Genomic DNA, 10,418 nt, shown 5'->3' on the forward strand with positions numbered 1-10,418 from the left:
TACTCTCTAATTCTTACTAAGATCCCATTTTTGTCCTTTCAGCGAAAATTTTTACAAAAAAGTATTCTTCCGGACCAACAACAATAAATTGTTCCCAACAAACATCTCGAGATCACATCAAAGACAACCAATACCAATGTTTGTCCTCTCCAAGGTCCAAGGCTTTCAAACCATCACTTCAACATTAAAATGCTGCAAGGCTTGGATGTTGAAGAACTTTCTTTACCAAATGTAATATTATGTTGGTGTTGGATATTAAAACTGCTCAAATACAGTTAAGAAAATAAACTCTCCTCGAATGTCACTTAAATACACCTTATAAAAAAGGTGTATTTTGTGCGTCATATATAACTGAGCTGTACTAGTTGAAAACATGTGGTACTGTATAAGTCAATAACCATCTCAGAAAAAACATGATAATTTTATACTGCTCTGTATACACACATGCAAGTTTTGTTCTTTTTACATTAGTGATTAGTAAAAAGTAAACTCTCGTTTCTGTGTTTACATTTGCAGTTTACATTTTGGGTCACAGCAGCTGCCATATCTCCTTTTTCGAAGACACTGTTTTAAAGTTGAGCCCATAAGAGATTTCTTAAACTGGAACACTCTTTATGCAAACACTTGCATGAAAAATCCAATTTTGTCCCTAACATAAGCAGATATGAAGTCTTGAGAAGAAAATAAAACCAACAACCAAGTGCTGCGTATATTGGCAAAGTGGATTCTACAGTCTTTTTTAAACTAGTTCAAGAATCAGTTTTACCCTTATGTAATATGTCTTTAAAATACAATTCAGCACACTCACAGTACTAAAAATGAGAACATCAGTCAAGAGTTGGGGTGAGAATGGGGTGTAGGTGAGTTTATCAGGTCAAAGCAGGACATCGGGATGTTTTTATTTTTTGGGGGGAAAGGCTATCCAGCAGAGGAACGGTCTTTTTAAAGCTTGTTTCTCAATACATAGATGGAGACCAAAAAGGGAGAAACATAGCATAGGAGGAAAGGGAGAGCTAGAGCATTCTTGCCTAAAGGCAAACCAATAGCCAAGAACGAGATTTACAGACCAGAATAAAGATAACGTGAAACACAGAACATCCCAAAAACTCACACACATTCATCTGCATTCTCGCTTCATCCCTGTCATACATACAAGGAGAAGGTCCAGCAGATCCATTAACTCCCCCTCGCGTCCCCCTTTCTGGTTCAGGCCGGCCGTTGCTGCACTGCCTGCCTTTGGAGCACATTTTCCTCTTTTAAACCCCTCTGACATCTCACTGGGATGTACCACGGCCAGTTCAGGCAAGGGGGGTGACGTGCAAAGGCATTTGTCACCAAAGGATGTGGAAGGTCCGCAGCTCAGAGTATAGACCTCCTCCCGCCACTTCCTCTCCCACCTTTTGTGTAGTATGTTTATGAAAAAATGTGCTAAATTCTTCGAATGCCCCCATCCCTTCTCACAAGGATAAAACTAAGGAGCCACCACTTTGACCCCATTTGAATTAAGGGAGGGCACGTTCCCTTGAATGCATTTGAACTGTACAAAAACACATTACTATCTGTACGACAAGACCCACAATGCTTTGGGGCAACAACATATCCCAGATGAGCATGGGTTAAACAGATTACATTTGTTTAAGTCCTACACATAATATGGGTGGCTATAGAACAGATTCATCACAAAATACATATCTTAAGTTAGGACCATAGGCAGTGATATTTATTCTGTTTTTTAATTGCAAAGGTGCTTGCATAGGATGCCAGTTTGTTATTTTGACTATTACTTTTGTTTGTTATTTTGATGTCAAAGTGTCCTTAGGCAAGACACTGAACCAGATGGTTAGGTAGGCGCCTTGCATGGCTGCCTCTGGTTATCTGTGTGTGTGTGTGTGTGTGTGTGTGTGTGTGTGTGTGTGTGTGTGTGTGTGTGTGTGTGTTTGGAGGGGGGGGTCAGTGTGTGGGTGAATGGGTGAGTGTGAAGAATATTGTAAAGCGCTTTGGGAGGACTTCAGTGACTTTAAAAGCGCTATATAAATGCAGACCGTTTACCAACACTACCCGGTATTGACCAAGTATTGCGAAAGACACAGTTACTTTCTGTTGTTATCTGGCTGCATGCAAGGTACAGTAAATTTTTCTCTTTATAATTTCGAGTTACAACAAAGTGTGTCTAAAATGACAAAGACACAGGCATTATTGGACACCCTATAATGAGTAAATGGGTTGTGGTTCCTGATATTATTGTAGTTCCCACACAAGAATATATATTTTTTAATGTATTTATACGTAAGTATTCTTTTTTTTTAGGAAAGTTGCTTGAACCCCAGAAGCCCACAGGGTGCCAGCAAACAATTGACTGGAGGATTCCCATGCCTGCTACTAATCTCCCACAGCCGATGCTCATTAAAAGTCCTGCATATAATGTCTGTGCCGACAGCAGAAACTGCTAGATTGTTGCTTTCCTCATTAATGTACTGCCTGCGCTTGTTTACCGATCCCTTGACACCTTTTTGTGTCCATTTCAAGACTTCTTGTACCCTGCCAGCCATGTGTTTGTTACAGACAGTTTTTTGTTCATCATTTTTCCCCCTCCTCCAATGTGTGGAGCGACAAAATGGATATAGAGTGTCTTGGCAAAGGGTTAATTTGCAAACTCTCAAGACTGCGCAAGCCAATAAAAGTGAAGACTTCACTGATTCCACAGGTTGCTGTTCTGTTATTATATGGTTATTTTGACGCTATTTCGGGGGTTGGCTTCAATGCAAACATATACAGTAATTTGGTAACTCGATAGTTACTTTCAGAGTAACATGCTACTTTAGGGTGTCAGTAATTTGGGTGGTAGCGGAATTACGTTTTGAATGAAGTAACTAGTAACATTAACTAATAACCATTTTTCAGTAATGCGCCCAACACAGGCCAACAGGTCACTGAGTGTCATTGAGTGACAAACCTCCGACCCCATGAGTAGTTAGTTGGATGTAAGACCTTGTATGTATAAATTGACCATTCCCTGACAATAAACACAGTTACTTTGTTGCCGTAAGAGCGCGTGAGTATTTGATTCCTCCTTTATGAAAACATAATGTTTTAGCCCACGCATAGCTACCGATTGTCAAGACACGTCAATAAAGCCTCCAACTGAACACACGTTGGCAGGAGCAGCAGCAGATAAATCGAGCGCAGATCAAGCTAAGATTGGCGAGTGGGATGCTCGGCTTTTAACCAACCACTCAATCCAAGATGACACATTTCTCATGTTGGTTGTGTCATGGGAGGGCATGACAGGGATTTATAATTCATGATTTTCCTTGCATAATTTCATTAGGCTTTACTGCACATGGAGGTACTGTGTGAGATGATAGAAGTGAGAGTTCAAAAGGATCAGAAGATTTATATTCAAGCTTCTCGAAAGGAAAAAAAATCGTTTTTCTTTTTTTGGGAGTGGTTTCTAAAATGTATTAAAACAAATATCATATTTAGCCTTTTATTATCTGACAATTTCAAAAATTCATTACTTGAGAGTTACATTTAAATCATTCAAAACTGGTGCAGATTATTAAAAACTATTGAAAGTGGCAGAATTGTGGATTTGATGGCGTAAAACCAGACTAGCCTGAGGCTAGTTCATGAACAACTTAATTGTGGTGGGATATAAGCTGTGAATTTGCGTTTTGCTGGGTATTAAGTTCACTACCGTTCCAAAATTTAGGGTCACTTCCAAATTTCCATTATTTGACAAAAGCAAAGTTCCAAGGATAAAATTATATTCTCAAATAAATACCTTTTTGTATCTAACATTCTCAATATCTCGACTACACTTTCTATTTTGCAACTCATTTATTTAACAAAACAGTGTGACCTTTCATGGAAAACACTAAACTGTCTTGGTGACCCCAAACGTTTGAACAGTAGTGTATTTGTTAAAACGTATTGGACAAACAAAATGGCCCAGCGTTGCAAGGCTGATAGAAGGTTGGATCGGCTTCTTGGAGTAACAGTACTCAATTTGCCCGCCAGAAGACATTAGAGACCCCACGAAAGTAGATGTTTATTGATTTTGTCTGTATTTTTGGGGGATGCCTTGAAACGAAACCCACTAAGACACTCGCGGAGGCCTAAAGTACAACTGTTGTTTATTTTCCTTTTTCTCCATTGTTTTTTTTTCTTATTTACTTATTTATTTTTTTCTCCCAAGCTTTTTACTTCTTTTTTCAAAAAATACAAAATAACTCTGTGTTTGGGGTTTATAGGAAAATCCCTTGGGTTGACTTCACGTTTAGATAAAGGATTGTTGGGTTAGGTTTATTCATTACAAGTGTAAATGGTCCAAATGATTGAAAAATATTGAATATTTTGGGGAGCTCAGCCTGATTGTTAGTAGACTACAGAAAATGCAATTGTGCTCCCTTGAGTTCATGTACAATGAAAAGTATGCCCCATGCATTCCCCCTGAACGACATATTTACCTTGGACTTGAAGGTTTGGAGCTAATTGAGTTTAAGTGGCACACAATACGTGCCAACGAGAAAAATAATGAAGTGGAACATTACAAGAAGCTTTTTCACAACTGACACATTGATTTCCTCTCCATGGCTGTTCGAGATGCACAAAGAGTGGCAATTACGCGTTAATTGTGTCTTAGGACTGAACGGGATGGCAAAGGTAGCATAATTGAGATCATTATGTGAGTTCATGTTGACAGCGTGACAAGGATTATTCTGTAGATTCACTGCTTTGTTGTTTGTCTCTTGGTTGATATTTCATCATCGACATACAAGAATCAATGAGCATTCTGCTGCATCTTATCCTCATTATAGTCGCTCTCACCGTTTGGCTGACATCGAACGAACGCCACAGGACATTTTTTAAGGTCTTCAATTAAACCTTTTCAGGACATAAATTGATTAAAGTGTAGAACCGCTTTTATTGCCCAGGAGTCAGCTGTGTTCTTGTTGTTGTGGCCATTTTATTTTCTCCTCCAATGCATTTCAGCAAAAAGTCCAACAATAGAAGTTAACAAAATAATTTAAATGAAAACAAAATGTCCAGAGGGTCAAGCTGCAGCTAATCTTTCTCCTGTACCCTTGACAACTTGGACACTTTAAACCGAAGATAAGAAACCTACGCTCTAGAGCCGCATGCGATTCTTAGATCCGCCCTTGGCTCCATGAATCCTTATTGAAACGGGAAATACATTTTTAAAATCGGTTCCTTTTAGGAGGCCAAAAATAGTATTATTTGTATTCCAAGGCTGTAAGTTTTATAATAAATATTGATGAGTAAATTTCATGTATGACTACCTTTTGAATTGTATTTTTATTTCTCTCTTTTTTTTTTTCCAGACATTAAAAAAATATTTTGTTATGGCTCTTTCAACATTTAAGGTGGCTAACCCCTGCTTTAAACAGTCTGTAATGAGAAAATCTCTTTTTTAAACTATACTAGTCGAAAAGCAACCTCCACCCATACATGCCTACCTTTTGAAAGTTAAAAGCGGTAGATGTTATTGCGCAACAACACCAACATGTGCTTATTTAAAACCAGAGGAGGCAAACTTTCACCATAACGAAAATCTAAAGCGAACGTCGGAGCGGTTAATACGCGCACAAAGACTTCGTCTCGCCTCAATATAAAGCAGCCATAGATTAAAATACTAGTATTGAGTCAAGATTTTTGTTGTTGTTTGAATGAAAAAAGTGTTTTTTTTTTAATCAGTAGGCATTATTAGGGGAGAAAATTGGTTGTCTAACGCATACAACTGAAGTGTCTTTGTGTATGTCAATCGATAAGCATAAATTACCTCAATGCAACTTTTAATAAAACAAAGAAGATGACCGAACCTAGAATGAAAAACAACCGAATCTAATCAGCTGCAGCTCTTCTATTTTGGCCAAATACCCTCTGAAGCTCTTATGTGACATGCCAATCCTATATCGCAATCTGCTGGTACTACCACAAAGACTTCTATCCCAGATCTGAAGCATAGCACTTTTACAACAGTTTAGTTTGGACGGACTGAGACAGCTGCTCCTGGATTATTTTATTCTCTCATGCAGCTCAAAAAGGGCTACTGCTCTCAGTCCATTAAGGCAGTTCGTTTGGCCCATTGGTAGCTACGGATGTGCAGTTAGGCTGATATATGCACCAAATCAGAATCCACTATCTCCCTCTGCCAAGGCAAGAGAAATGTAGGCCTCACTAAGCATCTGCAGACGCTCCGCACAGTAATACGCTACATTAGTAATATTAATAATACATTGTGAACATTCAGAGATTTTTAAAAAACAGTTCTCAAAATTGTGATGTTAAATGAGAAATAACTTTCCCAATGAGTCAATACAACCATCATGTGACTCCACTGACAGCGTGTCACTGGTCATTTATAATTCAATGATTCAATAAAGCAAACAGGCGGCATTGTTTCCAAACAGGACTAGGGCTTAATGAACAATCAGAATTGTTTCTACATTTGACCGATGGGCAGTTTGTGCCCACTATGTACGGGACGGGACGCTAATCCACTCATTCATGCTGGGGATCAAGCCCGGTACGCAGGACTCACTGCAGGACACTTTCCACTGCCCTGAAACAGGGGGGATTCGCATCACATACCTGTCAACCTCAGTCAATTGTTCACCTAATGAAGTAATAATAAACATTACAAACACAGTATTTACTCAAAACAAACTATGTAGAAAAGGGGTTACAACATGGTAGCTGCGGGCACCAGGTAAACTGTTGATAGCACCTGAAGAGCCTGCGTCCTTTTTCTGAAAATAGCTAACCAAGCATGGGTCAAGAGGATTTTCTAGGGTATTTGATTGGTAACTGGGAATAGAAATCGTTGACATGATAAGTGTCTTTAAAAAACATGTTTGACTGAGGTTGACTGTGTTTATTTTAACCCTATTTCTAATATTTACAACTTGTTATTAACTCAATAATAACATTTTAACAACATAGTTGATAACCTAAGTTTCTATTTTATAAATGCATTCCACACTGGTAGCCTTTTGCGCTACTCAGTAACAAAAAAATAGCTCCCAGGTATAAGAATGTTAGCAACCCCTGATATAGAATAAAAGCGAAGATATTTTTATTGAACTAGTTTATTTTATTTACCAAATAAATCCCATATCGAGGAAAATATTTGCCTGTGTACCACGACAATATTAGCAACCTGGTGACGTTATTTTCCACCAGTGATCGTGACGATCCGGTGTTCTGTCGAAACGTTCTATTCTGACAGGACCTCCTACTGTATTCTAATCTGACAGCAATTTTGTTTTCTCTCTAACCAAGTATAACCAGCAATACAGAAACTCAGAATTATAGCAAATAGAACTTTTACTGATGACAAAAAATGAAGGTAAGCATGCATGCATACATACACTGCGTGATTAGTCAACAAACAAAAAGCTGCCACAAAAAAAAAAAAAAAACACACGGCTTGAAAGCTACGTCAGAAAAAATCCACCCACCCATCCATAATCTGCACCGCTTATCCTCAGTAGGGATATGGGGGTGCTGGAGCCCATCTCAGCTATCTTCAGGTAGTGGGCAGGGGACACCCTGAACCAGTTTCCAGCCAGTCGCAGGGCACACAGGGACAGACAACTTACTCGCTCATTCACACCTAGGGACAATTTGGACTGGTCAATTAACCTGAGATGCATGTTTTTTTGGAATGGAGGAGGAAACCAGAGTCCCCAGAGAGAAACCAATTTAGGCACGGGGAGAACATGTAAACTCCACACAGGAAGGCTGGTAGTATCATGATTACTCATTGTACTCACCTGTGCCCGCTCGTTTGGCGCCAGCTGCTGCTGGTTACCTGATTGGTACCGCCGCCTGTGTAAGCTCACTGCTCTCACTTGCCCTTGTCCGTCAGAGAACCTCTGCTTACGCAAGGCAAGCACTTTGACTCTGGCTCCTGTCGGTCCTGTTTTTTCATCCGTATACACCTCGTCTGTTCCTGATTCCCCTTTTGTCTCCGGCTACGACCCGTTTTTGACCACTGACCACGTTCTAATCTCCCGTCCTGGCTAACGACCCGTTTTTGACCACCCTCCACGCTCTTATACCCCAGTCCGGCCATTGACATGTTTTTCCCGTTTGACCACGCTACGATCTCCTGCTACGGGAGATCCACTTCCGCATTCCGAACACGCTCTGATCCCTTGAGCGGCTTGCTTTCCTCGTCCAGCGAGCACTGGCGTTTGTTTTTCCTCTATATCTCAATAAACTTGTGAGTAAATGTTACGCATCTGGGTCTTCTTCTTGTTCTGTTCCTGATAGGTAGCTGGCTTTCAACCGTCAACAGAATGAAATAAAAACCAAATCATAGGTACTTACTACTCTACTTTCAACTGACTGTATCATGGCTTTCAAAGGCACATAGATAGGTAGGTTGAAAAAAAATTCAATTGCTGGGACGTTTTGATGGGTAAGAAGAAATTTCAGAACACCGGATTACAGCCGAAATGGACAAGACGAGCTTGGTATAACAAAAAAGACGTTTCATTACTGTATTTTTATTTCAATTGTATACATTTTCCCCCCATGTTAATACAGCGTACAAAATTTGAAATGATCAAAAACCATAAAAACGTAGAAGTGGACAGGTATGCCATCAACACTTGTAGTAAAAGTCTACTCTGAACACTCAAAAGGTAAACGCTCCTTGAATAAAAATAAGCAAAATGGATGTTTTCTTGTATCGGCACCCGGAAAATCAAATAAGGCTGCAATCTTGCCATTCAACAGGTCATCCGGCATGTTGAAAAAACAAACCTTGCAGTAAACTAGGCTTCTGTCACATCGCACTCCACTCACCTGTCGTGGCTGTGTACTGGAGGCTTCCTCGCTTCCTGAACGGGGACAGGGGCTTGCTTTTGGAAGCCCCTGGAGGCACATTGGAGGACATGCTACCAGTTGCCAGTTTATCCACTGGAAACAAGACGAACGGGATGAGTCAGAGCTGCGGAGGCTGTAGATTCGATGGGGAAATGGTGGTGGAGTGCAGGCAATAGCAGATATTGTAGAGTTGCTGAGGGCTTTTGGGGTAAGGTGGGTTTGGATTTGAGGCGGGTCATTAGAGTCTCGTTGTGCCTAGGTGTGTGCGTTTTTGAAATTGGAGGTTGCTACGATGTGAAGCTGCAGCGCATCAGAGCATCCCTCTGCAGAAAAATCTGGCCCCGCCCACAAGAAGCTCTTGAATGCGGGGGAATGGAGCAAAGAGGCGTGGCTGTTGTGATCCCCCGCCCCCCGTGATATCGAAAATTGTTTGTTTTTATTAAAAACAGATGTAATGCATGGGTCTAACAAAAATGTGTATTCAACGAAACATGAAAACAGCTCCAAAATGAGCTGGCGACACTTGAACCTGGAGCCTTATAAGACACATGACAGGTTTCAGAAGGCAGCATGTGGAAAAAACATTTTTTAATCTTGAGTGAAAAACGTACGTTTGGACCATGATAAATGTTTCCAGCCATCTATTTAACTTGTCCCTGCGGCGTTCTCCATCCACTGTGAACAGAAAGGTGACAGCGCCCTCCCGTGGAAAACTATAACCTATTCTCCAGAATGAGAATTGTCAACAACCCAGTGAATATTGTTTATAGCGCACAAAAACGTGACACTTCAGGATAAGCATGTGATAAAGACTTTAAAAATGAAAATAGAATTCAAATAAAAGAATAACCTCAGGGTGAATATTTGTATAGTGCAGTTAATTAATGTTGCCTTGTTTAAGCTGTTGTAAAGACTCAGGAGAAATACATACGTAGAACCAGTAAAGAAATACTTATTCAACTACAGAAGAAAGCTATTAACATTGTGCATAACGCTGGGTACAAAGAACAGTTGATACGTATGCCAAATAGGATTAATATCAATTGTTTGTTTTAATATTATATGTTCTAGGAGTTTCCAGCGTTATAATTTCAGGTCTGAAATGAAATTATTATTATTTTTTGCTTTTTTAATTTTCCTTCTGTGTTCTGTCTTCTTGTTTTGATTTGAATATGTTTTTCACGCAAGAAAAAATGTAATAGGGGGTAGAGGGTTTTGCAACCCAAAATGTTAAACGAGCCATCTATCAATTTTCTGCGCTGCTTTCCTCAGTAAGGTCGCAGGGGTGCCAGAGCCCATCCCAGCCATCTTTGGGCAGTGGTCAGGGGACACCCTGAGCTGTTGGCCAGCCGGTCGCAGGGCACACGGACACAGGCAACCATTCACATGCTCAGTCCCACAGAGGAACAATTTAGACTGGCCAGTTAACCTGACATGCACATTTTTGAAATGTGGGAGGAAACCGGAGTAGCTGAGCCCCACGCAGGCACTTGGGAGAATATGCAAACTCCACACAAGGAGGCTGCGGTAGCTGGAATTGAACCCTGGACCCCCGCACC

General features: G+C 40.3%; 1 protein-coding gene across 4 annotated transcripts in view; it reads right to left on the reverse strand.

Moving 5' to 3' along the window:
- The window catches only part of ampd2b (adenosine monophosphate deaminase 2b), a 35,954-nt gene extending 26,774 nt beyond the window's left edge, over positions 1 to 9,180 (reverse strand). For 2 of the 4 annotated variants that reach the window (XM_088331669.1, XM_088331666.1), the window contains exon 1: positions 8,839 to 9,180. Coding sequence is in view for 2 of the 4 variants with exons in the window: in XM_088331666.1 (XP_088187792.1) it covers positions 8,839 to 8,929 (91 nt within the window). In the remaining 2 variants the exon portion in view is untranslated. Of the gene's footprint in view, positions 1 to 1,153; positions 1,322 to 8,838 lie in introns of those variants that run through there. The other 2 variants (XM_088331665.1, XM_088331668.1) reach the window with 2 other exon arrangements.
- Between the last annotated feature and the right edge of the window lie 1,238 nt (positions 9,181 to 10,418).

Source organism: Urocampus carinirostris, chromosome 3 (assembly GCF_059441175.1).
Source record: "Urocampus carinirostris isolate Australia breed hairy pipefish chromosome 3, RoL_Ucar_1.0, whole genome shotgun sequence".
NCBI classification, from domain to species: domain Eukaryota; kingdom Metazoa; phylum Chordata; class Actinopteri; order Syngnathiformes; family Syngnathidae; genus Urocampus; species Urocampus carinirostris.